Source organism: Phaeoacremonium minimum (genome assembly GCF_000392275.1).
Source record: "Phaeoacremonium minimum UCRPA7 unplaced genomic scaffold PA7_03_scaffold_8, whole genome shotgun sequence".
NCBI lineage: Eukaryota > Fungi > Ascomycota > Sordariomycetes > Togniniales > Togniniaceae > Phaeoacremonium > Phaeoacremonium minimum.
Window position 1 is genome coordinate 140,824 of NW_006920915.1, and position 26,576 is coordinate 167,399.

The 26,576-nt window shown below is 52.1% G+C and overlaps 9 protein-coding genes across 9 annotated transcripts; 5 read left to right on the plus strand and 4 right to left on the minus strand.

The window, feature by feature from the left end:
* Positions 1–592: 592 nt before the first annotated feature.
* UCRPA7_169 (putative zinc finger domain-containing protein) lies at positions 593–2,722 on the minus strand (the record flags this gene model as incomplete). The annotated part of the gene is made up of 3 exons (XM_007912767.1): positions 593–619; positions 715–1,257; positions 1,316–2,722. The coding sequence occupies 3 exons, from the start codon at positions 2,720–2,722 to the stop codon at positions 593–595; spliced, it is 1,977 nt and encodes a 658-aa protein (XP_007910958.1).
* Positions 2,723–4,821: 2,099 nt separating this feature from the next.
* UCRPA7_170 (hypothetical protein) lies at positions 4,822–6,864 on the plus strand (the record flags this gene model as incomplete). The annotated part of the gene is made up of 1 exon (XM_007912768.1): positions 4,822–6,864. The coding sequence occupies one exon, from the start codon at positions 4,822–4,824 to the stop codon at positions 6,862–6,864; it is 2,043 nt and encodes a 680-aa protein (XP_007910959.1).
* Positions 6,865–7,738: 874 nt separating this feature from the next.
* UCRPA7_171 (hypothetical protein) lies at positions 7,739–8,546 on the plus strand (the record flags this gene model as incomplete). The annotated part of the gene is made up of 2 exons (XM_007912769.1): positions 7,739–7,921; positions 7,974–8,546. 2 exons carry the CDS (start codon positions 7,739–7,741, stop codon positions 8,544–8,546), a joined length of 756 nt encoding a protein of 251 aa, XP_007910960.1.
* Positions 8,547–9,345: 799 nt separating this feature from the next.
* Positions 9,346–10,179, plus strand: UCRPA7_172 (hypothetical protein; the record flags this gene model as incomplete). Its single annotated transcript, XM_007912770.1, has 3 exons — positions 9,346–9,599; positions 9,717–10,097; positions 10,152–10,179. 3 exons carry the CDS (start codon positions 9,346–9,348, stop codon positions 10,177–10,179), a joined length of 663 nt encoding a protein of 220 aa, XP_007910961.1.
* Positions 10,180–10,581: 402 nt separating this feature from the next.
* Positions 10,582–11,857, minus strand: UCRPA7_173 (putative ubiquitin fusion degradation protein; the record flags this gene model as incomplete). Its single annotated transcript, XM_007912771.1, has 3 exons — positions 10,582–11,394; positions 11,469–11,795; positions 11,855–11,857. 3 exons carry the CDS (start codon positions 11,855–11,857, stop codon positions 10,582–10,584), a joined length of 1,143 nt encoding a protein of 380 aa, XP_007910962.1.
* Positions 11,858–12,772: 915 nt separating this feature from the next.
* UCRPA7_174 (putative lin1 family protein) lies at positions 12,773–14,227 on the plus strand (the record flags this gene model as incomplete). Its single annotated transcript, XM_007912772.1, has 1 exon — positions 12,773–14,227. The coding sequence occupies one exon, from the start codon at positions 12,773–12,775 to the stop codon at positions 14,225–14,227; it is 1,455 nt and encodes a 484-aa protein (XP_007910963.1).
* A 190-nt stretch (positions 14,228–14,417) lies between these two features.
* On the minus strand, positions 14,418–15,960 carry UCRPA7_175 (putative aaa family atpase-like protein; the record flags this gene model as incomplete). Its single annotated transcript, XM_007912773.1, has 3 exons — positions 14,418–15,597; positions 15,661–15,887; positions 15,952–15,960. 3 exons carry the CDS (start codon positions 15,958–15,960, stop codon positions 14,418–14,420), a joined length of 1,416 nt encoding a protein of 471 aa, XP_007910964.1.
* A 7,428-nt stretch (positions 15,961–23,388) lies between these two features.
* On the plus strand, positions 23,389–24,144 carry UCRPA7_176 (hypothetical protein; the record flags this gene model as incomplete). The annotated part of the gene is made up of 1 exon (XM_007912774.1): positions 23,389–24,144. One exon carries the CDS (start codon positions 23,389–23,391, stop codon positions 24,142–24,144), a length of 756 nt encoding a protein of 251 aa, XP_007910965.1.
* Positions 24,145–25,271: 1,127 nt separating this feature from the next.
* Positions 25,272–26,036, minus strand: UCRPA7_177 (hypothetical protein; the record flags this gene model as incomplete). The annotated part of the gene is made up of 2 exons (XM_007912775.1): positions 25,272–25,963; positions 26,024–26,036. The coding sequence occupies 2 exons, from the start codon at positions 26,034–26,036 to the stop codon at positions 25,272–25,274; spliced, it is 705 nt and encodes a 234-aa protein (XP_007910966.1).
* Between the last annotated feature and the right edge of the window lie 540 nt (positions 26,037–26,576).

A 26,576-nucleotide genomic window follows, 5' to 3' on the forward strand; every position in this document is an offset into this window, starting at 1 on the left:
TCTCCTACTCACAGTTGCGTGTGCAACAAATTATCTTGAAGGCTGTGTGGCCTTTAGAATGTCAGTGGCATATACGCTTCCGGTCGACAGTTCAGCGGTTATCAGACTGAAGACTCGTTTGAGAGTATTCAACTATGTTACACAGGTTGAAGTGGCCGAAAAGACAACAGTCATAATACTTACTGTGTAAACTACTGTCTTTATCTAAAGAGTTGCGGCTCTGTAAGAATCAAGTAATCGATTAGAGCTATTGTCTGTAGTGAGAAAGCAGCGCTGACTATTTATGTTTAGAAGGTTTGGAATTGTTTTGTTAAAGTAGATTTTGGTTTGCTCCTGATGATGAACTAAGCTTAGTCACGGCTTATCCTCTTGTGACTATGTCCTAGCTTAGAGGCCGTTTGATATGCGCCGTGCCTTTCCAATAATTCCCAGCAGCAATAAACCTCACAACCAACACTGTGGTTGTGGGGCATATAGTTTTTCTTCTCATCTGCTCATCCCTTAAGAGCGCACGCGACCGCGTGTCACCTCTGCTATCTATACATGCCTTTCCTTTTAATGTAGGTGGCAATCATTACAGCGCCAGTGGGGCTTATCCACAGGCATCAACGCCGTTTCCCTAATGCAATCATCATGATACAAGGGTTTCTTACAATTCTAAGAACGCATCAGTAAGCAGCTAGAATTGACGAGGTGCATGATCGTATATCTTACCTTATTCCCACAAAGTAGCAACGTTGGTCCCCGGACTGGGCGTCCACAAACGGTGCAACCCTTGGAGCTTCTATACTGTGACGATTTGGGAGACTCCTTGGGCAGCGCTTGGGGCACCTTTTGTGTCCTAGCCTCAGCGATACGAGCAATCGCGTCATTGATGGTCTGATCGTCAAGTGAGCCTCTGCCAACTAGGACTGAGAGATGTTTTCCAAACTCCTCAACACGAGCCTGCGAAGCCACCAGCCATGCCGCTTTCTCCTTAACAAAAGCCAAAAAGGCCCGTGGAAGGAATGCATCAGAGTTGATTTGTTTCTTGATGAGGTAAGCATCCCATTCTTTGATGTACTCTTTCTCTGCCTCGTCTACATCAAAGAAGTCTTGTACTGTATCCCGATGTTTCTGGATTAACCATGTATCATCTGCGACTGGTTGCTGGATCTCAGTGCCGGGTTGCAGGATTGCCTTGCTCAAGGGGTCGAACAAGGGTTGTTTGGTATTAGGCACGACGACTTTCTTGTCCTTGCGACGACTAGTAAGCTTCTGTGATTACATTAGCAACGACTGCCCAACACAGGAGTTGTATGGATAAGATACTGACCTGTGGCACCTTGATTGTTGCAAATTGCGGTGATATATCATTGTCGGGTCCATATCTAGACGTGATCCAAGAGTCATCACCATCTAAAAGCTTTTCCAAGTCAAGTGCTTTGAGTGGTCGCCCGAGCTGATACACCTGCGGACGAATTGGAGAGCCATGGACATCCTCTCGATGTGAAATGACAATCTGGCAGCCACCTCTAGCAGGTTTGAAGTCAAACGCGAAGTTGTACTCAGGATGGCTAAGCACATGTATCCTGAGCTGAGGTAGTGACTGATTTGGAGCCTGGCAAATACAGCATGAGAAGCCATTGACAGAGATGACTTCTGCCGGTAAATGGTAGAAGATCCGGGCATCGGTCAACTTGTCCAGCTTGCGTCTTTTTCGAGGTTCTTTGCCTTGTGATTTCTGGCTTAGAACCTTGAGATTGTAATTCTTATTTTCCCTGTGACGAAGAGACCTGCTTGGAGTAGTTTCGCCTTCTAATTCATCGTCCATATCTTCTGGCGTGCCATTGGCATAGCCATTCATTAGGTGTTCGGTTATGTGTTGCCCGTTCAGCTGGCCAAGAAGATCTGGGAACGACTCTTCGTTGGGATCAAAGACTGTGATAGAGGGCAAGACATCCTTGGCCAGTTTCTTGACATTCTGAGAAAAGCCAGTGATCCACCTGACATCAGACTCTACCACGTAATCGGTCGGCAGATCGCTGAGAGGCGCCTTGCTCAGCATAAGCGTACTTGATGCACAGTGACGACTAAACAGATCCGAGACGTGTGTTCTCAATACCCAATGCCGAGGCTCAGAAAATCGACCGAGGAAGATGTCCTCGTCGTGATCTGCTGTGATCAGATTCAGTGGCGGCCAATTCGGATCTCCTGCAGACTCGAGTTCCACCATCACTTCATACGAGTCGGCCAAGTCAAATACCGAATCATCATCCCTCTCGATCAAAATCTTATCTTCCGGGACGTGAAACGGCCGTAATTGGACCCTGGCCATGCGCGAGGGCCCAACTGGGTTCTTAAAGGTCTTGATAGTGCAGATCTGGCTGTCACAATGCAAGATGTGAGATTCGCCATTCCGTTGGTAGCTGATAGTAATGCGGCAACGGGCTCTTGTGTTGGCGACGTCTTTGACGGCAGGCGCAGCGATACCGTTAAAGATGCCGTTAAATCTTACGCGAGATGATTCCTTATGAAGAATCTTGAGAACCTCGATGCGCAAGGACCTCTGGAGCTCCTCGGGCTCCTCGGGTAGGAGCAAGCCATTGATGTCTGGACCAAGGCCCGAGTCCGGAGAGTTCTCCTCGTAGCGGCGACGCTTTGCGGGACGTGAATAGTGGTCATCGTCTCTGTCGCCAAATTTGTCGCTGGCATCGCTGGACCGGGAAAGTTTGTTCCCCATGGCTTGCCAGTGATTGACAGCAGTGATCCAGTTCCGGTGGAGGAAGGGAAGGTTGCGCTGACGCCGATTTATGCTGGTCATAGTTGGAGGAAGACATGAGAGCCAGAAAGCATAGAGGGGCCAGCAGCGTCGTCAGTGAAGACACGTGAGGATTGAGCAACGGCGAAGGGTAGTAATTGGCAGCTGTTGCAAAGCTGAACACAGCATGTTGCAGCCAGAGGCCGTCAAAGTTGATGAGTCCGGGGCAGCAGGTCTCATGCGCGATCTGCGGGCCTGATGACAGAGCGCGGGATGATGCACGCGATTTGAGGGGTGCGAAGCCCTGGACGTGTTAGACAAGAAAAGAAGGCTCTTGTCAAAAGAAGAGGTGCCCAGTAAGTGAAGTGTGATGGATGGCGTTTGAGATGACCGGCTGAGAGACTGATAGAGAAGGTGAAGGATAGATGGATGGATGGATGTGCGTGTCTTGAGCGATGGGTATCTATGCGCAGTTCACTCGCTCGACGCCGGCTATCCTACAGACGGTGCGACTCCATCACCATCATGGCCGTGACATGGAGCGGGCGTCTATCTGTGCGTATGTGCGTGTCTGTGTTTAGACGTGAGGCGCTCTCTGTCTGCGGATGCAGATGCAGGCGCAGGCGCATGTGTAGGTGCAGGTGCAGTTGCAGGCAGGGAGGCAGTCCAGTCCTGTCACTTCAGTCAACACTGCCCAGCCAGATTGGAGCTTGACAGTGCAGTGTGTCGAGAGAGACGCGTATGGAGCGGTTTTCCCAGCGAGCAGGGGAGAGAAATCGCGACTTCCCTGGTCGCTAGTAAGCTAGCCGCGTGTGGGCGCGGGCGTGCCTTAACTCATTGGCCAACCAATCAAGAACGGCCCCCACCTCCTACCGACTCCATCCAAGCTGGCCCCGACTTTTCTCAGAAGATCCTTAAATGGTTTGCTCCAGTCAAACCAAACCAAACCAAACCGAAGTCGCAATTACTAAAGGTTACGGGAGACAAGGAATATCGATCAACTTCAACCATAACACCTACCTAGGCCTAAGGCCTTGACACCTTTTGAAGACTAACTGGGCAGAGTATAAGATAGGATATAGAGAGCCAACCTATCATATAGAATGGTAAACTTATGTATACAAAAGGCTATTCCCCAAGGCAGGCCGCATTTGATAATCAGATGAGCCTTGAGAAGATAAGAACAGCCCGGGGTGGTTACTGTCTGTACCTAGGTAATTATTAAAATATCAAATTGCAAGGTCGACAAGTTCCCGTGATCTAACGGAATATTTTATTCATCTTTCTTGTATCAAGCGGAACTATAAGATTTCTGGGGATAATACTTGCGAGCACGATACTGCAATATATCGTAAGTATGTATGTTTGGCCTTCGAAGTTGTATTGTATGGCCTTTCCTATTTCTCAATTTGACATCTTGCAAATCGATCACGGGTTGAATTTTGACAACTTGCACTCCCATCCTTTGCATACCAAGTTCCTCCCCACGTGCTCCCATATCTCATAATTGGCAAAGGGAGGAGGAGCAGGGGTTTACTAGCGTGCAACCCGCCGTTGGCACGCAAAGCACGGGCCAAGCTCCCGAGGTGCTGCAGGTCGCGGAATTTTAAGCAACTGTTACGATGCGCAGCAGATAGGTAGCAGCCCCGCTAAACCCCCACATTACCCAGGTAGCCACCTGCAGCATCTCTACCGACACCACCCGCCTTACATCATAAACTTTACTTTTTGGGACGGTCCAGGTACCTCGACTGACCTTTGACATCTGCACGCAGACGACACAAAATCTTCGACTCACCTTCGTCGCCCTGCCCTTCTTTCTTCGTACCTTCCTTCTTCCTCCACATTCCATCCTACCTCCGTCGGGCCTAACCACCTTTGCAGGCCTCTTCTTTTTCTTCCACCTCACCGTTCTGCTTCATTCAGACCACCACAACGCGACAACAGTCGGATGTATCCGTATCTCGCTTGCGTACCTGACCTCTACCTCTGCTTCCGCGGATAATCCATTGCGTCGCAGTTCTCGACGTCGCGCTGCCAGCAAGAATCAATCTACGAGTCATCTGTTGCCAACAGCCAGCATGATCGGTCGAATCCAAGTCGGTAGGCGAAGATCCCGCCGACTGTGGGCAAACCACAGCGGCGATCACAACGGTAACGACAACGTGAGCGACCCTCCCCGCCAGCTCAGCGTCTCCGACAACGCTTTGAAGCGAGCCCACACGCACGACCAAGACTCTCAGCCGTCGCCAAAATCGCGACGTAAGCTCGACAATCCTGTCGCGCAAAGTGACGAGAACCTGAGCGGCGCAGAGAATACATACCTCACGGTAGGACCCAGCGAGGACGTAATGGGTCATCGCAAGCAGCAGGTCTCCAAGCTCAAGAAGCCGATTCAGCCAGCATGGGAGTCACTGGAATACTCCATCTTGGTTCAGATCTTCGACTACCTCCATGATCCAATGGAAAGAGATCATACGAATCGATTCCTCCTCAGCGCGGCCACGACCTGCAAGGCCTTCGCTGAGCCTGCCTTGACAGCGCTGCACAAGTACCCCATTATTTGCGGCGTAAATATTCTGCAGAAATTTGTGGCTCACGTATCGGACGGCTCTCCCCACACATGGTGCAACTACCGTCAAAAGGTTGAAATCCTCGTCATTGATGTTGGTGTGTGTGCGTTCGGTGCGGCCAGAAGCCTCCTTGGCAGACTCGTCTGGTCTCTTCCGCGTCTTGCCCACTTCAGGCTATATCACTACAAGGACGGGAAGCCGTATCGTATGCTGGATGAGAGTCTTAGATGGACGTACCCCTCCGACCTGACCCAGGCTCTGGGTATCACAGGTGACGAAGCTGCTCCGACTAGACTGAAGAGTTGGTGGTGGAGTAAGAGAATGATCGACCCGAAACTGATGCCCAACCTGCGCGATGCGCATCTCAAACCAAGCTTCCACGGCCTCCAGAAACTCAGCTTTGTCAATTTCCAAACACCGTCTTTGCACTCTTCTAAACGGCGCGACAATAACGCTATGGCCCACGAGGATGGGGACTACATCTTCCAAATCGCTGATTCAATTTCTGTTTTGCCTAAACTGAAACATCTTGTGATGGAGTCATCTACAATTGTCGATGGTCGTCTACTGTCCCTGCTCCCTACCACAATTCAGCATCTTGAGCTCATCAATTGCTGGGAGGTCACGGCTGAGGATTTTTCGGCCTATCTATCATCTCACGGTGGACAACTTGAGGAACTCACACTGAAGCACAACCAGTCCCTGAGTCTGAGCTTCTTACCCGACTTGAGTGAACACTGTCCAAATCTTCGGGCCCTGCGCATGGATTTCAGATTCTTCAGTATACATGAGTTCTACAACGATTGTCAGCCTTATTACGACTTTATTCTAGAAGATAACGAGATTCCTACTTGGCCCCGATCCCTCCAGGTTATTGAGTTGCAAAATCTTGGAGAATGGATGCTGTCAGCAGCGAAGAACTTCTTCCAGAGCCTCGCCGACAACGCGCCTTTGCTGGTCAATCTGAGACGTCTGGTGATCAAGGCAACACTGGATATACCTTGGCGTGAGCGGTGCGAATTCAGAGACCACTGGGTAGCCAAGTTGAATGAACTATTCGCGCGTAAGATGGAGATGCCTGCTTCGGCTGGCTCGTCAAGTGTTGTGCCTCGACAGCGAGGACAGGAGACGCCCCGACGAAATCGCCGCGGTACTGTGACTCCCACACGCCGCAGCACCCGTAATGCAGCTGTCCACGGCAGTGATTCTCCCTCGCAGCGCAACGGCGTCTCAAGAGATCTACGCAATCGGACACAACCCAGCTCATACAGAGATCCTGACACCGACGCCGATGACTCGACTTCGGAGTCTGAGCGGGAGCTCGAGTCAGAGAATGGACCGCCTATGTCTGAGGATGCTGTAACGAGTCTACCATCTGTCCAGGGCATGTGTGATGTCGTTGACGTCCTAATCGACAACCAAAAACCGACCGAGCACCAGTATGGAATGGAGGATTTCCTTGATGGGTATGCAGAGGATGATGAAGTGAATAATTACGATAACGAGGAGTGGGTTTCAGATTTCTCTGAGGACGAAGACTATGCTTGGTAAGCTATCATGAAGGGAGTTGGGGCTGTTTGCTTAACTACACTTGTTCGAGGGGCATACGGACACTTTGATGGACTTGTACATGTGGAATGGATGCGCTTTTTGCGCTGGACTCATGGTCAAGGTTTGGTAACGGACATACGTTTAGACGACTCTATGATACCTGGTAATCAACAATGATCATACGCATGAAATACTCCTGATCTTCTGCTGGTTCGGCGGTGTGTTTTGGACTTGGTTGTGGTATGCGATCCAACGTGTGAATGGGCGCCTCCCTGGATCTGGAGATTTCCTTTTTGCGATGCTCTGGTCGACTAGATACCTGTCCGTTCTTTCCATTTTGGGTCAACAATACAACATTGACTATAGTGGACGTATTCCGCGCCGCAGAAAAAAGAGGAAGCCATCGCGTCGTGCCCATGGATGATTTCCACCGCTATTTCTCATCTTTCCAGCTTAGCCAATTCTCACAAAGCTGCCCTTCTCTCCTTGCGTCGTTCCAGGACTCACTTTGATATTGACTTACATACACACATTTCATTGCACCAACTGTCTAGATACCGCCCCGGTGAAGGGTCTTTCCCCGTCCGTCACAAATTCCCCTCCAGCCAGACGAGCCACACCTTCTCGTTGCCTACAAGCCTCCTTTGGATTGCCCGCCACAACCAAAACCACTCAACTTTCAAACCCCAGCTAAACCGATCTAGCCAAAGATCACCATCTTATCCGAACTTTCACTTACTATCCTCGCACTCATTACTTGGGAGCGTGCACCACCTACCAGTCTCTCTTGATCGTATCCCCAGTAAAGGGAAGGGTCCGAGACTCGCTCCATTTTCCTTCACCACTTCCTAGTCACTTTTGTTTATCAGCCAAGATGACGGACGGCAAGAGCAACGGAGACACAACTTCGGGCCAAGAGGGCAAGACGTTCCCAGAGCCCACACCTCAGGAGGCACACTTCTTCTTTAACATTCTGAAACATCAGAAGAGCAAGCCTGAAATCGACTGGACCGCTGTGGCTGAGGCCTCTGGTTTCAAGAACGCTGATGTGGCCAAGGTATCTCCCATTTGCTTTCTATCGTACCTCATGTACTGACTCGAGCTCCTAGGTCCGCTTTGGCCAAGTCAAGAAGAAGCTCGGCTTGGAGTCTGGAGCAGCCACCAAATCTCCCGTCAGAGGCTCCTCCAAGAAAGCGGGCAAAGCTGCCAACCCGGGCGATGATGTCTTAGGTCCCAACAATTCGGGTGCCAAGGTCGAGAAGAAAACTCCACGAAAGCGCGCCCCTGCTAAGTCTAAGGTCCAGGCCCAAGCCCAGGCTCAGGCTCAGGCGGAGGCGGAGGCGGAGGCGGAGGCGGAGGCTCTGTCTCAAATTCAGAATCAGTCCGCCGCTCACAATGAGTCTGCCATGGATAACGTCGGAGATGACATGGGCGACATGTCTGAGAATATGTTTTCTACACCGGGTTACCCGAATACAGAGGACGCTCCCGTCAAACAGGAGCCCGATCCAATGCACGGTTTTGCGATGCTTGACGGCGGTCATATCAAACAGGAGCGCAGTTCCATGCACGGCATTCATGGTCTACCGGCAATCGCTCCCTTTCGACCTGAGGGCTATCGCTCTTCTCCCCTGAACTACAACAACTATACCTTCAGGGCCAATGAGGACCATGATGTCTAGCCTTGTCGTCCACTCAGGGAGCACGAGTCTGGCTCCAGATTGACATGATTATGATCTGAAAGATCGCTTGATGAATTATGATTTGCTTCTTTTGCTGCGAGTTTAGGGCAGAACATGGTCACTGGATCTGGTTTTATGGCGAAAGACGAAGAACACGATAGCTCTCTTGATACTCGGAACACATCCCCGCCCCATATGGGCTGCAAATTGACGACGTTAAATTATCCTGCGTTCACACCGTACTCGTCTAGTTCATATAATGGCATTCGTTTGTGGTTCATTTCCCTCGCCAGACAGTTTCGTGGCGGTGTCCAGTTGGCTACTCTTGGCGTGTTATTCCACCAAGTCTTCACACTCCTTTCCTTCAACAACCCCCTTTTCTTGCAATTCCTTTGTATGATACTTTGAGGCAAGTATAATGCGAATAGGTGAACAAGCCACGACAAACTGGTGTTTAGTAGCACCCAAAGTGAGCATTTCTTGTCTTGCAATTGCAAAGGCCAGGTTCAAACTCAGGGGCAACAACACCTGCCCGCCGGCCTACGAGTTCGAGATGGCTTCACTCAGCCGCATCTCCCCAACCCCAGCCGCAGTACACAGCCGCAACGAACAAGACACATACCAGGATCCACATAAATACCCTGGCAGCTGTTTATTTACGTCTTTCATTTTCATCTCCTTCCCACAAACTTTCCCTGACCTCACATTTCCTGATCTGCCAGAGGATCAACTCTCCAACACCACATCATCGAGATATCGTACCAACATACCCGTCGTCAACATCATCCAACCAGACATCATGCCCTCTAAGCGTACTTCCGAAACGGCCGCCGAGAAGGCTCCCAACAAGGTCTCCAAGAAGGCTTCTGAGGAGGATTCCGAGGAGGGCCAGAAGAAGAAGATGGAGAAGTGGACACCCGATGCCGACCTTGACTTCCTTCTCTCGATCATCGTGTCTCAGTACCGGAAGAATGGGATCAAGATTTCGAATTACGCACAGATCCACGAGACCATGAAGACCTTGGGTCACAGTTTCACCATTTCGGCCTTGCAGTAAGTGGCAAAAACTGAGAAAGATCTCTCCCATCATAAGAGAATCACTTTGAAATCACCTACCCTGCGTCGCTACTTGTGATCTTCTTCTGCTTGCATTCGCTGACGATTTTGCAGGTTGCGCTGGTCTCACACAATCCACTCCGATATCAAAAAGCGCCTGGCCATAGCCCTTGCGCTCAAGCAGTCTGGAGAGGATGAGGTCACTAACGACTCTGACCACGACGAGGAGAAGTCTAAGAAGCCTGCCAAGGCTACTGTTGCCCACGGCGAGAAGACGGCTAAGAAGGCTGGCAATGCTTCTTCTACTGACCACGTCGAGAAGGCCGAGAAGGCCGAGAAGACCGGCAAAGCCTCTGCTGACCATGGTGAGAAGAAGCCGAAGAAGTCTCGCAAGGCTACCACAGACGTCGACGAGGAGAGAGAGCCTAAGAAGCGTCGCGCAGGTGCCGCTACCATCAAGGCTAAGGCCAAGACTACCGCCGATGCTGGCGATGTGTAAGTATTCTCTGCCGACTCCAATGTCGGTCGGCAACTGATGATTCCGAGTAGTGACGTCTCCGCTAAGCCGAAGAAGTAATCCTTCACACGGTCTTCAACCTGTCATGACCCATGACTGGATGGTGGAAAGTGTAGCTCGGCAGTTCACTTTGCTTGCAATCGGAAAGGGTACGAAGGAATGGACCTTCATTGTCGTCAGGGGTTCTCGATAACGTTAGACCAGTTGATTGTAGGCTACTCGTCGTGGAATGCAACCCAATGGTCATTGCTATACGAAAATTGAATTTGATTATTCTCTGATTTGTACGTGACAATTTGCACAAGCTCAAATCTAAGCAAGCTGAGAGCCACGTGAATCTCTCATCTTGATGCATTCCCCGCAGTCATGATAATCCCTCAATGAAGCCAACTTGCCTCGTTCCAGAGACCCTAAGCGAGCCAAAACCTAAACGCCAGTAACCTCATGATGGATTGATCCTGATCAAGCCTTCTTACCGTCCAATCTACGGGCCTCGTAAGTCTTTTTCTCGGGGGCTTTTGGCTGCTCGCCAACGTCGCCCTTTCTCTTGACAGCTCCTCGGAGGGTCTGGCCCTGACCGGCAAAATGAGGTCTCTGAGCGTCTTCATTCTCCTGCTCCTTTTGCTCTTTGGTCTTGACGGGGATGATCTCATAACCTAGGAACAATTTGTTCGGGGGAAGGCGGAGCGGCATGGGGCCATTACTTCTCCGTAGGGTGGCAGAGGGATCGTTGTTTGTCGAAGTTCCAGCAACTGGAGTAGCCGGCTTTGGAGTGGGAGCTTTGCTTCCCTTCTTAGAGCCAATCTTCTGTCCCAGCCCCATGAAGTTTGACGCCGCTGCGCCAGCAGCTGAAGGGGCGATAGAATCGTAGTTGATTGCCTGCGCCATGGTGCCTTGACTATGCAGCATGCCGCCAGCGGGAACACCGCCGCGCGTGCTTCTTGGTGTGCTGGTTCCGCTCCCGGTGGGCTTCTTCGGCTCGACGTAGCCAACAGGCGGCGCGAACTCGACTGACACATCTGTCTCTATCATACTCACGCCCATCTTGTCTGTCTCGGGCTTGACCTCTAGCACTGCAACATCAAACACGGTGTCGTTGTACTCGAAGCTGAAGACGTCACCCTTGGTCAAGGCGGCGAAGTTTCGGAAAGCACGCTCCAAGACAGCCCTGGGATCACTTATATCCAGGAAGTTGACTGACTGTGGCTGCAGCTTCACCATCTTTGCCAGCTCCAAGGAGGTCGTCTTGATCTGAATCATATCTCCAACATCGAGCTGGAGTGTTTGCATCATCTGAACTCGTCAGCACCTCCGGACGACCAGTGCATTGAAGCAGGATCGCGACATACCCATTGGGGCAGATAGGCCCTGCCCTCCTCAGCCAAGAACTCCAAGACACCCGAGTGTGTATGCTTGCCCTTCTCGCCGTTTATGAGCTCCAGCTGTAGCGGCCACTGGACATGCAACTTCGACACCTTGTCGAGGGCGGAAGGCGGCAAGAAGATCTTGGATCCGTAGTTGAGTTCGGGGCGGTCGGGACCAGGTGCCATTACGATGGGGTAGCACCGGTAGTATTCGTCGAAGCGCTGCACGGCAGGTCTGCGCATCATCCCGGATCGAGCCATGTTGTATAGATGCTCGGGGTTGTTCGGGTCGAACCCGCCACCGTACGCATACTGGGAGCAGGAGGTTAGCGGCGATCCAGATGAAGACGATGGCATGATAGCTAGCTTACCATCTTGGCAGATTCCGATTTCTCGTGGTAAGGTGAGACTGTGCGATTCAGTAGTAAATGAGGATTGAGGCTCTTTACTGTTGAAAGGGTGGATATAGGCGTCGTGATCACCACTTTATGGGAGGTGGTAGTTGTTCTGGAAAGGTAGAGTTTCGGGCAGGCAAACTGAATGACGACAGCCTAACTGCTGGAGTGGTCGGCATTAGGACGACACCTCTACAGCCTAGTGCCACCTATTGCCCCCACTAAAGTATATGAACTTTCGTTGATAAGCACCGAAGATAAGGCCTGGGGTAATCGAAGCTAGGTACATTGCCTTAACATGAAAAGGACGTATAGCTATCTCGATTCACTCATGAACCTAATCTGGAAGCCTTTGAGATGCCGCCGTCTAATGAAGAGTAAAAGGCTGAATCATATACCTCAAGCGATATTCGGCAGCCGGACTCGCAGACTCGTACTAGAATCGGGTGGTTGACACCTAAAGAGGTATGTAGCGGTTTAGGTGCAAGCTCCCATGGATATCTAAGTGCACCTTCTAGGTCTGAGTTGACCTTGCCATAAAAGAACTCCGTCGGCATCGCTATAGATCTTTCAGGCGTATTCAGACAGGCACATGCTTCTACGGAGTGTTGTCCTTACATTCGGGAATCTTAGCACTTACACGAACAGTAGCCTGGTCAGCGGTAGATCAGGAAGGACAGGCCGCCAGCGCTCGCTCGCTCGCTGGATAATTTCCCCACTCACCAGCAGTGGTACCTTGCCTTAGTGACCAAGCCTTTGGCTGACGTCAAAACTTATTGGTAGCCTTGCGGAACTCATTCGGCTCAGAAGTCGATCGTGGCGTCAATTCAACTAACCATACGGAAACATCTTAGCACCCACCTCAACGCTCCTTCCCATAATCACGGATACCCAATGTCATCTAGGTTCTCTGCCGCGCGCCCGAAGCGCGCTGGCGAGGCATTCGCCCGTACCCATCATGGCGAGCGAGAAGAAGCCGATGGTGGGCCGTCTTCCAAAAAAGTCAAGTTCGACGTGCGCAACCCTTCCGCGCTCGCCCCCGATGCCCGCGAGGATGACGACGTGCTAGACGCAGACGTGATTGGCGTAGGGAGCGGCGCAGCGACCAAGCGCGGTGCCGTCAACATCGATGGCTATGACAGCGACTCCGACAACGAGGCATTCTACGCGCGCGCGGAGGCGCGCAAGGGCCAAGGGAAGAAGGGTAAGGCCGGGGGCGATGAGGATGTGAATGTTGATCTCGCCGAACAATTAGACAATTACGATAAGAACCTCAAGTCAGGCGGACAGAATGGTGCGGCAGTGGCAGTGGCAGAAGACGAAGACGATGACATGTTCGCCGATCCGCACGATGCCGAGGCTGAGAACGGAGACCCTGCCGCGCCGGACACCACCTCAAGAGGGAAGAAAGGAAAAGAAGTGCACTTCATGGATGCTGATGACATTGAGGGTCAGGAAGCAAACAGCAAGGGCGGCGGTCATGTCCACATCAACGACGAGGTTAGCAGCGATGACGAAGAGGACGTGGAACTTGCCATACAAGAAGAAGGGCTGGACGAGGAAATCGGTGCAGGCGGCCTCAAGCGTAATGCACCGAAGATAGACGCCTTCAATATGAAACAGGAGCAAGAAGAGGGTGGGTTTGATGAGGCAGGAAACTTCATCAGAAAAGCTGTCGATCCAGACGCCGTCCACGACAGGTGGCTCGAGGGCGTCAGCAAAAAGGAGATGAGGAAGGCTGCCGCCGCCCATGAGAAGCGCGAGGCAGAGTTGAGACAACAACGGAAAGAAGACGACAGCATCATTACAGCAGACCTATTGAAAGCATTAGTACTACGGCTTGAAAAGGGCGAGACCGCCCTCGAAGCCCTAGCCAGACTTGGAAAAGGCCAAACAAAGCCCAAAAAGGTTCCAAAATGGAAGCTGAAAAAGCAAAAGAATGGTGCCGATGCCATGGATGTGGATAAGGAGAAAGAGACAGAAGACCCTGAGCAGGTCAGAATCAAGGAGGCCATCAATGCAATCACAGAGGCGGCAGATAAACTGCTTGGACGAGACTACCCGGAAATATACGATACCGAAAGGGAATTGCTCATACGGGAGCATCAAAACGAAACCGGGGAGCGTTGGGTAGAGCCTCCCAAGTCTGAGGTCCCTATTGACGCCACCCCAGCGGCCAAAATGTGGGAATTCCGTTGGATAGATGGCCGAGACGACGCTGCACTGCAAGGACCCTACGATGGTCCAACAATGGATGCATGGCAGAAAGCAGGCTATTTCACGGAGGGCGTCGAGTTTCGGCCAGCTGGCGATGAAGCGGGCTGGACGAGGGTTGCAGACTTTGTGTAATCCATATAAATGTAATACTTCAGATACCAACACCTATGAGCGTCTTGATCGAGCAAGACCTTCTCTAGAGAACCTGCCCCACAGGGATTAAATGGTTATCCCCTATGGTGCACTATTTTTACAGTATCTATTTTGCCATCCCGTCATCACCGCATGTTTTCTTGCCAAAAACGCCCCAATAAACAGTCGATTAGCTTACATCCATCTTGTCTCCGTTCTGACCATTGGTCACTGCGAAGTCTACGGCTCCATCGTTGCCGATGAGACGCTTCTCAGAAGCTGCAACGAAGCTGACACTCCGGGACGGATCGTAAAACAGCTTGAAGCTGCGTTGAACGTCCTCAACACCGACTTGCTTGACGCGTCGTTTCGCTGACACAAGCTGTGAAGTAGTGATCAGGTTGCTTGCATACCGAAGACCAGTCTCCTGTCCAATTTTGGTCAAGAGGGCAAGGGCATCGGGAGACAAGTCAACTTCCTCTTCTTGTGCCCGAATGGACAGAATCTGCTGGATCTCATCTTGTCCATACGCTTGCGTAGTGATGATGGAAATGCGATCAAGGAAGTCTAGAGGCAGACCATGAGGGCTCTTGTAATCGGTGCCTCGAATACGTGACTGGCCACGGTTGCTGGCCATAATGACAATGGGAGCCAGGTCATCTTCGAGTGCTCTGTTGATGTATGAGAAGCACTCAATATCCAACATGTGAACCTCATCGATGAACAGAACACCCGGAACGATCTCGGCCTTGCCTTCCTCCTTCCACTCACCAACCTTGGTGTTGATCTGGTCCCGAATTTCACTACGGATCTCGCCGGTGTCGCCAGAGAAAAGCGCGAGGAACCCCTGTGTTCTTGAGTTGATGACATCGATCTCATGTAGGGTAACTGTGTGGACGACCTCTTTCCGCTTCTGAAGCTCGCCGTCAGGACACTGCAAGAACTTGGTGTCGACACCCATGGCATCGTAGTCGCGAGATCTTGCATATGACCGACCCAGTTTTGTGATCTTGCCTGACGACTTGTCAATAGAGATGATGTCGCCGGCCATTACTCTCTCCTTTGTCATGGCGTCAATCATCTTGCTACCCATGTCGTAGATGGCCTCCATATCGGTGGTTTTGATTGTGAGCTTTCCCTGCTTTGCGCCACCCGTGACACTGCGGTCAATCTGAATCTCGACGACCTCTCCTTCCATGATCTCGCTCTCCTCCTTAATGCGCACACCGATGGATTTCCGGAATGCCTGCGTCAAGGCTTCTGTCTTGGACATTTCTAGCGAGTAGATCTCGGACGAGGCAAGGGAGGTGAAGGGAACGTCGGGGCCGAGAGACTGAGCCATGCCCATTGCGATAGCGGTCTTTCCGGTGCTAAATGCCAAGAAAAACATGATGAGCATAATGATAGACATGACTGATTGCGCTGAATCTTACCTTGGGGGCCCAGCAATCAATACAGCCCGCCCAGCTATCTTCCCTTGTTTGATCATCTCGAGAATCACTGCGGCAGCTTTGCGCGCCTTCGCCTGGCCGACAAGGCCCTGCGAAGCAGCGCGCGGCTCGAGGGTATCGGCATCGACGCCTAGGCCACGGATATGTGAGTGAGCTGCGATGAGGTTGAGCCCACGGAGCTCTTTGCTCTCGGACACGGTCACAACAGGCTGCACGCATTAGATGTTAGACCTCGTGCAAGATCCAAGGACAAGGGAGACACGTCAAACTCACAGCAGCCATTGTGCCCAAACTCGAAGATGGCCTGTGTCGAGGGCTTAATGGGTCGGAGGGGAGCGCACACTGAGATGAATTCGGGGGAGGGAGACGGACGTTTCGCGACGAGATGGGCGACAAGCTCAAAAAATGGGAACGCCTCGACGAGAAAACGGACCAGCGATTTAGTTACGTTGAGAGGCGCAAGCAAAAGTATTGGTGTGGCTGATGCGCGAAACGGACGGGGAAATTTACTGTGGGATGTGGGGCTACGGACTGCAAGGCTGACGGATCCCTCCTCAACGACCTACCTAGGCAGTCTCGTCGACTTATACTAGGAGGCATATGTACCGTTGAGGCACCTGGACCTGGAAAGCCGACCTATATGCTCCAGCACATCCATGATTATCGGGTGTGTCTTGTATGCATTAAAGGCAGGTCAGGAAGCACCTGGGGAGGTATCCATGCTTTTACAAGTGGCGCTCGCTTCTCGTGGGAACCCTACCAAGCCATGTAAGCTCTTCAGAGCACCCCCTTTACTGCCAGCTGAATGAAATAAAGGGAAAAAAACCCTGCTTGATGATGAAACAGCTCAAAACTATCAATATAAGCCACAATTTTAGCTGCAGCAGCTAGACAAGCCATGAGGTCTAACTGTGCTCAGGCACTTAACGGCAGGTATGCGTATCATTGGCGCAAGTCAGAGATATCGGATTTGTTCGTCGGAGGTATCTATTAGGTAGGTTCATTGTAAGCAAGAACACTACGCATGACAGAAGGTAGGTATATTGATGCGTTTTACCTAAGTTCGCGCACGAGATCTCCCACCGGAAACTTACGTTTTGGAGATGCGCTGTTTGGGGAATCTTGCATTTTAGACAAACAGAGTTATGAGGCGTACATGCTCATCTGAGTAATCGAGGTGGAGGTCCAGCTTCTACATAGATACTAGGTAGCTTCTAGCGCATCTGGATCCCGCTTGCCGTGTCACACGCGGAAGCTAATCCACTATCGAAAGACAAAATTAGGTAGGCGGTAGGACAGGGGACCACCCAAATCCACCACAAGCATCCAGTTGCAGGGGACGTGATGCACGACCCCGGTTTCCAGGTGCCCTCCTCCACCGCAACTTCAAAAGAAACCACCGCCCTCCTCCCCTCGTTTCTAAAGTCATAAAGATCAGCTTCGCCTCCTATTTGCCGATCTTCACTGCAGCTCTGTGCCCTCTTGGAGGCCCAAATAGTCGTGCAGAGTCGCAATACCTTACATCTACTTTATTTCCCTAGGTGCCTACCTACTGTCCCACCTTCGACTTTGGGCTGGCCCAGCACACGACACGCACTGCGCGTCTGGCAATCCCGAGTCGACTTGACCGTACCAAACAAACCATTCGATCGTTCACCCCCGGCACTGCCTGCGACACATACCTGTCCCCCTGCATAGTCAAAATCCGGAAACGGGGAGATTCTTGCCCGCCTAAACACAACAAAGAAATTTCTCTTTGTCCTTCCGGTCTGGACTTGGCCAATCGAATACCCGCATCGCAGCTCCGCTGCGTTAGCAGCGGCGGCAGTTCCTCGTCGAACTCCCACCGCTACCGAGAATCTACGGTTTCTGTGATTATATCTTTACGCAAGGCCTGCTCATTGCCCCAATCCATGCGTCGGAATACACAATCCCCCGCCATATTGTGAAAGCTTTGGAAAAAGGACGGTTTCGTTGTACAATCTTGAATCCCATCTATCTGCTTCATGGCCCACCATGTCTTCTTACAGGCCGGGACCGTACAGCTCTAAGGCGAGCACGGATAGTCGTGATCGGCGGAGAAATGGCAGCGGGTTTCAAACTTATGAGAGGCCTAGCGAACTAGATCGACCTAGAGACCTACCGCCCAGAGATCGACAGCGCGAGGTCGACAGAGACGGATCAGTTGAGAAGCCACGCGGTAACCAGCCCGCAACAACACAATCGAGACAGGAGACGAACACAACCCGCATCCGACAAGAACAGGGCGCGCCATCAGGTACGTGCTTTGCTGCAAGCTATCATACTCCCCTATAATCTTTGAAACAATGGTTCTCCTCCAAAGCTGTGCCCAAACCTTTTAACAAGACTTGGCTAATGATTCTAGCCTCTAATCCGGCGTCTTCAGGAACCAAGAACAAAGTAGATGCCAATCAAAAGCTGGCCGAGCTCTTTCGAAAGAAAGATAACATCTTGTATGATGAGAACGAATGGAAGAACAAGTTGAAAACAATCGAAAAGTCTTTAGACCAAAAGACCAAAGATTTCAATAGCAGTCGTCCAAGCCATGGTGACTACCCAATAGGAGACTACTATAAGAAGGTCGAGGAACGCCATAAAAAAGATATTGAAGCAGTCAATCGGAACTTGGAGAAGGCGAAGGTTGCGTACACTGGGACCGTTAACGCTATAATAGCTTTGATACGACCTCCTTCACCTGGAGGCGTCCAGAGTAAGGCACGGGAGGATTCATTCAAGTTCGAGCATGATCCTGTTCAAGGTGCTAAGCTCATCGCTCTGCAGGGACGTGTATCGCAACTAGAGACATTGCTGAAGGAGGAAGGGGCCAAGCTAAAGACGCTGTCGACGGAACAAGATGCCAAGTACGAGGAACTCCTCAAAGCGGCCTTAAAAATCCAACAAGAGGAGCAAGAAGCACGATTTCTCGATCTATTGAAGAGCCAGGAAGCAAGGCAGGAGGAGCGTTTCAAAGTCCTCATACAGCAACAAGAGGCCTTACAAGACGAGAGATATAGAGCTTTGGAAAAGAAGTTGGCATCATCTTTCCAAGAAAGTCATACGCAACCGCGGAATGGGGAGATTGAAGTGCTGATGCAAGCGAATGAGAACCTTGAGAATAAGTTGTCTGCCCAGAAGCAGGACGCGACACAGCAAGTTAGTGAACTAAATCAGAAGCTGCATGATGCCTCGGAAAGCATCGAACAACTTCGTTCTTCACTCCAGACAGTTGAAGGGAATATCGGACGTCATGGCGCCATGCTCCATGATCATGAACATCATATCGCTCAGGTGGATTTTGACAACCTGGATCAAATCGCAGAAGGCTGGGCTCTCGAGTTTCCAGCTCTGAAAGATGCAGCCGCCACTCACACGGCTGAAATTAAGTCATTGAAGGGTGAAATGGAACCTCTGAAGTCGATGAAGATAGACTTCAAAACAGAGTTCAACAAACTGAAATCAGCCCAAGATCAGATGATCTCTCTGCTGGGTGGAGAACTCGACGCCCAGAAGTCATCCTTGGACGCGTTGGCAAAAGAGAGCAAGTCGAATTCCACTCGATTCAAAGCACTGGAGGATGATTTGGAGAAGGTAGCAATTCCAGCGCAAACTCCCGTAGTTCCCGCGGTCCCCAACGAGGATTCCCCCAGCGCAAGCATCAAAGCCGAGTTAGGGCTTATAAAAAGCGAGGTCGATGACTTGAAGGAGGTCAACGAAAAGCGGTATGATTCTTTGATGCATATAATTACCTCGATGCAGTCGCAGTACGACAACATCAACACGATGGAACTCGCCAACCGCATTGCCGGTGTGATGGAGACTCTGTATCCGAACACGAGACAATTGTCACAAGACCTGGAGTTTCTCAAATCACAAATGTCAGAGTCCAGGTCACGGCTGGGCGGGGTGGAGGAGAGAATGGGAGGAAATGAAGTCAAATTAGTCGAACTCTTCCGAGACTTGGGCGATATGATCGCGAGGGAAGGACTAGGACGATCTTACGTGGAAGACAGCAGGCCGTCCAAGAGGCCGAGGATGGAGTCGGCTAATGGCCATCATCCAGTCGAGAATGGACGACATCGTTCTTAGCCATCCAACTTTCGATGGGGTCTCCGCTGCGCTGAAATGCTTCATCTATGGCTCCAGGCCGTGTATGGTATTCGCTGTGGGACTCACTATCCCTCGGGTGGAATAGGGCGAGATGCTCTGGTAAGGCTTTTAAGGGGAGGGATGGAAAGGCGTTATACACATGCTTCGGCGATTGTGGAGAATATTGTTAACGATACCCTCGTGCTGTCTATTTCAGCTGTTTCATGTTAAGGGAGAGATGTTTGCTATTCAACTGAGACATAGCCAGGCTACTTAAGTCATAGGACTCACTAGGCCTTATTGCCAGCCTACCACGTATCTAGAGATAATACTGTACTGTACTTTGAAACCGAAGACACGCACTACTGCAGAATGTTTCAGAGTGGGATGGACCAGACTGTGCTTGCTGGAACAAAGCTGTCGGTTTGAGATGGATATCCTTACACTTGACAATAGCACGTGCTAGGGGCCACCCAGAATCTGGCTCGCTTACGCTTATAATATGCCGCCAACGCTTCATGGCGTTCCTGGCGCTACCTCAGATGGCCAGGATAGCTCTTCCAATCATGTTGGCGATCCCGTAGTCGTCAGGTAAAATTCCCGTCAGCGGACAGGCTAAACAAGAGAGCCTATCACGTTGAGCGGCAATTGCGATGCTGTTACGGTGAGGCGATGTAGATACCTTAGGCATTGCTGCTGCTGCTTTTGTTGCTGTTGTTGGTGTCACCTGTTTGGCCCAGCTTGTTGGCCATCCTCAGGTTGCGTCTGCATTGGGGTTCTTTTCTTTGTCTTCGCCAGCACCAACCAGGAACATAAGTGTTCAGCCACATTGGGGCACCTCCAGGCCTGCTTTGTTGTTTAAGTCGCAATACGAAGAAAGACGAGGAGCTTTACAATATTTTAGATACGCTACAGAACAGTACGGTAGATGCTGTAAGGTAAGTGATGCCGTATTGCCCCAGTGGTGAGCTTGCAGCAAGGTTGTGGGACGAGACATGTTGGCCCTTGCACGGCACCGGTCCCTCCAGGGCTCTCTACCTAAGGTACCTAACGTTGTCTACATGTATCAGCGCCATCACGCCTCAATCCGAGGTACCTGGGTACCTACAGTAGGTACACAAGCCACACCTTGAAGCAGCTGGGAGTGGGAGGGAGTCCATTTACAGAGCATCTGCATCCACAAACCCTTCGGGGCAGGGGGCAGGGGGCAGTGGAGCCAGCCACATTCACATCCGTCCACGCCTACGGGACACCCACCAGCGGGCTACTGGGTTCTCTGGTAGGAACGCGAGGTATTCTTGTTATCTGATGTACCTGGGCTACTCACCCTGCCTACTTGACTGCACTGACTGCAGCCCATAACGCAACACGACCTTGGCCCGGGCAACATTATCGCATCCACCCCCGTCCGTCCATCGCCCGCCCACCGCTCCAGCGCATCGCATGAACTCGACATCGCCGTCCACGCACTTCATTGCCGCTGCCGACCCCGGGCGATGCGCTATTTCTCTTGTCCATCGCCACGCCGGCTGCTGTTTGGAGGGTGCATCACGACACGCCTACGGTAGTTAGGCCAAATCAAGGGTGCAGCAGGGTGCATCGAGCATTGTGGACCGTGGATCGTGGACCGTGGACCGCGGACAGCCGCCGCCTTGACAGCTTCATCCATACGCGGTCGTCCACCCCCAGCTACAGACCGCAATCCGGCGCGCAGTGTGGTCATTGTCTCTAACTGCACGATCTCTTCGTTGCCATTGACTGAATTGGACTTTCTCTTTGTGTTTCGCGCAGGTGCGCGTCAACGCAATTGTCGCAGGATTCGTTATCCTCCGGCACCTCGATCGCGAACTTCGATATATCGACCACACCACTCTCATACCCATTCTTCGGCAGGGGAGCCCGCATTGCAGCAAAGGAAGACAATTAGGCTTCTGGAGAAAGAGCAGCCTGCTCTTCTCCTGCGCGCCTGAACCTCGAACGTACCGGCAACTACCCGCCGCCTGTCATTTGTCCCGAGAAAACTCCAACTGGATCTTCAGCCATTGCGCAATTTACCTTTCACCGACTGCAAGACGGCTGCCGCACACACATGATCTGCTGAAAGATGGATGGTGCGGCGAAGAAAGTCAATCTAGTTGCTCAGCGCATTCTGCCAGATCGACCGCACCATCTGTCTCTCTCGCCGACTCGACGTTACCCAGTGCCAAACGACTTTTGGCAACACCACTCCCGTCTGCAATACTCGACCTTCTTGTCGGACGCCGATCGTGGCGTTTTGTTGACGCGCGCGTACTATGATATACGGGAGGAACCTGAAACCGCTGCCGTCAACTCTGCCCATGCGACACCTCGGACAGACCTCAAGAAACCCCTCACAAAGATGTCCTTCAAGGACTACAAGAACCAAAAGAAGATCCCCCTATCGCCTTCGGAGAACGGTATCTCCAGCAAGGCGGATATGAAGGCAAGCCAACCTCTTGGCACAAAGGCAGGGAAGGATGGAGCAAGGCGAGGTGATGCCCAGTCTCGAGACACTGAGAGGAGCCTCGATGCCAGAACCCAAGAAACACGGAAACAAGAAGATTTGGACAGGTACGGCAGTGGTAACCTCCATACTCACATCGTCTGGCGGGATGCTAACGCAAGCTATTTTATATTCACAGGCCAAGAAATCCAATATCAAAGACAGACTCGAAGCCCACAGCAAGTCCGTTGACCGACAGCAAAAAGAGAGCCACGGATGCAGAAGATAGCCCTCGACCACAAAAACGTCCGAAACCTGAAAATGCGAGCCTCCCTCCGAAGCCTGACTTTTCCAAGGACGGGAAGCTCGGCGTGCCCTCACAGTCCACCCCGAACGGAAGAGTTTCCGCCAGCGCGCTCAAAGAGAGCATTCGTGGATCAAGCCCCAAGCCCACCGTCAACGGTGTCAAATCACACCTATCTGGAAGCAATACTTCCACCCCCCGAAAATCAGACAGCTCCTCCAAACAAACTGTTCCGCCCTTACTATCTCCCCTACGCCTCGCTCTTGATGATGAGCACGAACCGAGTCCAAAGAGGAAACCCGCCGATGGAGCGGCTCTTGGAAAGGCGCCGGCGAGGTTGCAAAAGCCAGAGGGCTCTCTAGCAAAGAAGCAGAAGTCGCCGCTTAAGATACCTCCTCTCCTCTCACCGACACTCCCTCCAATTGTGGAAGAAGCACTCGCCCGCAGACAATTAACCCCGTCCAAGGGAGACTCCAGCCAAGTAGGCAGTCAGGAAGATTCTCCGGGCAGTGCGAAGAAGTCTCGTCCTCAAGCAGAAAAACAGGCGGAGAAAGAAGATACAGGCCCTCGTAGAAAGATTGTCGTCTTGAAATACCGGAAGAAGCTCGCAAAGAGGGTCGAGAGACTGTTAGCCTTGCAGCCAGCGTCTCAGAAGGAGAGATTGAAGAAGGAACGGTCGATCAGCGTAGAACCCGCTGCACCTCCGGCTAAGAAGCGGCCACTTGCACCAGAAGTGACAACAGAGTCTTCCGCGTCTAAGCGGGTCAGGACTTCCGATCCAGCCCCTTATTCCAAACCTCTTGCGCCGTCTACCCCCTCGAAGGCCGCGATAGCGATGTCTCGAGCCGCGTCAGGCACGTCACAAGCGCAGACCCCTGGAGACAGCACCAGGTTAACGCCCAGTGCCGCTGAGAGGCCATCGACAAGCCATGACGGGGGTGACCACCTCAGCGGCTCGAAGGCTGCTACTCTTCGACAAAGACACGCCGACTTCTCCCGTCTTGGCACCAAGCTAAAACACGACCGCGATGACATCGTTCGAGGACGCAGAGAAGGTGCCAAGGTTGACGCCAATGGCCAGGTTCAGTTGACGACGGCTGATGAGAAGCGCGTGGTTGCGCTCACACTGGAAATGGTTCTTGCGTACATGGTGGCGTTTAAGTCTCTCTCGCAGGCTCGCCACACAGAACGGAAACCATGGGATCCTGTCCCTTGGGAACAGCTCCAGCCTCACCTTCAGGAACTGAAGCACAGAAGCCGGCACGCTAGAGCACTACAGAGTCTTGCCTTACAGCTTAACGCAGTCTGTCTCGAGGAGCTCTGTCTGTCCTACGCGAACCAGGACCAAGCGCTGGGCTCTAAGGCAGCCAGTTCATTCATCCAGGCATCGAGGCGGCGACACGATGCGTGGCAGGCAGCCCATGACATCCTACCCACCGTTAAGGACGAGAGTTTGAGGGTGGAGCTGGGCCCCTGGAGTTCGCCCCACGAAGCTGCCTCCGCGGCTCTGCGCACCCTACGCCGGTGGGTAGAGCGCGAGAGCGTCGAGTGGCGCGCGGAGATTGTTCTCCCCGTAGCGAACGGAACGTAAGATGCGGCGGCGTACGGAAAACATAATCTGGTTGACACGGTTGGTGGAATCACTCACGAGCTCATGAAATCTTGATGCTGCATGTACTACTGTTTTTTTATATTTTGCACCTACTCGGCGGTGGGAGTTCTCACGGAATCGACGGCAACAACAAGGAACAACATGGTCTGGTAATCTACCCCGCCGCCCCCGGGAGTGGACGGGGGCGAATCCGCGATAGGGATGATGGTGCAATTTCGTAGAGGCTGTGAAGAATCTGGCGTTGGTCGTGGTCGTGTACATAATACTTATGATATCCCCAGGTCGGCCTCTGGCTTGACATGCTAGCTTTTTGTACTCTCCGAGCGGAGAAAGAAATAAAGGAGACGCAATGCCATATTGTCATGATGCAGTGCAATCAAAGCTCTTGCCCGCGTTTTCAGAGCTTGTTCTCGACTGAGAGCAAAATCCTCTAACTCGTACTGGTAGATACATATGGACGACTGGCCGGTTTGCGTTGTCGAAGGCAGAGAGGGGCCCGAGGAAAGAAAAGGGGCAGAGATTGAAGAGAAAGAAGCTCCTACCCAATTGCAGATCACTGATATAACAAGAAAAGGCATTGTCAGGGATGTGATATTGACTGCGGACAAATATGAAGTGCCCGAGTCATCTAGTTCTTAGACTCGATACCTGGAGCGTCAAGACTACCTAACACCTTAATATTACATTGGACGGCAGACGAAGTGAACCAAACACGACCCTCACGACAAACGAAATGGTCAACTATCCAGGCCTACAGCACCGAGCTAGGAGAGTGGAGTCTGAAACTCAACTGCCAGATTGCAACGCCCATGAGTGATGCCTGACCTGGAGAACGATTTCTCGTATTATGATATCCATCAGCCCCAATCTGGCGAGACACCTTACTTGGTTGCGGAACAGAGAGAGTACCTCCCAAAGACTGACAAGCCCTAGAAATCTAAGTTCCCAAATGACGTATTCGGAGTCAAGAAAGAGGAAGCGAGGAGTGGCCAAACGCCGATGGTGGGAATACATTCTGTCCTCCCAGTTGCGAACAATCTCGCAAAGAGCTCTACATTTGTCGAGCCTCCTTATTTGGTGGTGGGTGACGGCTTGCTGAGATCCCTTCATTCATACCGTGCGTCCCATTCTTCGTGTTTCACGGGGACGTTATGGTCCATGCCGATCATTGGGGTCGGCATGCCGAAGTCGCCGCCATGATGATGGGTATGCTGATGGTCGCAGTAGCCAGTGGTGAACGTATCGAGCTCGTACGGTACGCCAAATGCCGAGTACGCAGGGCTCTGGTGCCACGAGGCATGATCGTGGGCGCATGAGGCTGCGCCCGTGAAGTCGTAGCCCGCCTCCGAGTGCAGCATCTCGCTCGCCGGGCTTGTGGCATAGCCGTGAGATGCAGCGAGCAGGTCGGTGTCGCTGCAGGGAGTGAGGAGTCTGTTGTGGAGTTGCGTCTGGGTGTCGGGAATGAGAGGAGCAGCCATGGAAATCGGTATGGACTGCGTCTCTGCAGGGGTCGGGAGGCTCTCCTGCTTGACCTTGGGAGACTCGGTCTTTGGTGCCGAGTCCTGCGTCGACGCGGTCTCCGGATTTGGCTTGGCCGCCTCTTCCCTCTTCGCCTTGGGCTCCTTCTTGGACTTGGTCACCTTCGACTTAGTCCCGCTTGTCCTGTTCCGACGCTGGGGCTCAAGTCCAAGCATGGCTGAACGGAAGCGGGAGTATCTCATCCGCGCAGCATGTCCGTTTGTGATCTCTTGTGCCAAGATCGGGTCATGAGCGACCTTGTTCCAGTCGATCTGGTTGCCTGATTAGTGTCCGTCTCCTCTTACCACTTGCCATGAGTGTACTGAAGTTGAAAGCTTACATCTTTCAGACATTTCTGCCGCAGTATCGCGAACAGGAATCTGGTCATGGCATTATCGTTGTTTGAAGACATGATGACGACCTTGAGTCTTGCAGGATAGAGGAACTGGTCGAGAGGGCCAGCCTAGGGGGGAGGAAGCAACCAAACGGCCTTTGTGACGGTGAGAAAGGGGGCAACACATTCAATATGAACCTCAAAGACGGAGCGGCTGTTGCACTAAGCTCGCCCGCTAGGCAAGGGTCAGACAGGCTGAATAGTACAAGATTCGGTGTAAGTGGAAGAGTGAGTCACGTAGTGGGGGGAGCGTGAAGATCAGTGAGGCGAGGCTGGGTGGGTGCGCATTATATGCCTGTTTCACTGGAATAAGGCTACCAGACCACCCCCGAGGAGGCAACTTGCTGTTTGGAGGGACTGGATGATGATGGGTGGTGGGGAAGGCTGCTACTGCGGGAGCAAGCACTTGAGAGATCCTCAGGCTGCCTGCCTAGATGCAGCCAGGCAAGTGGCAAGGCAAGCCGGGTGTGGCCTGGCTTGGAATGGCTCCTCTGTTGGT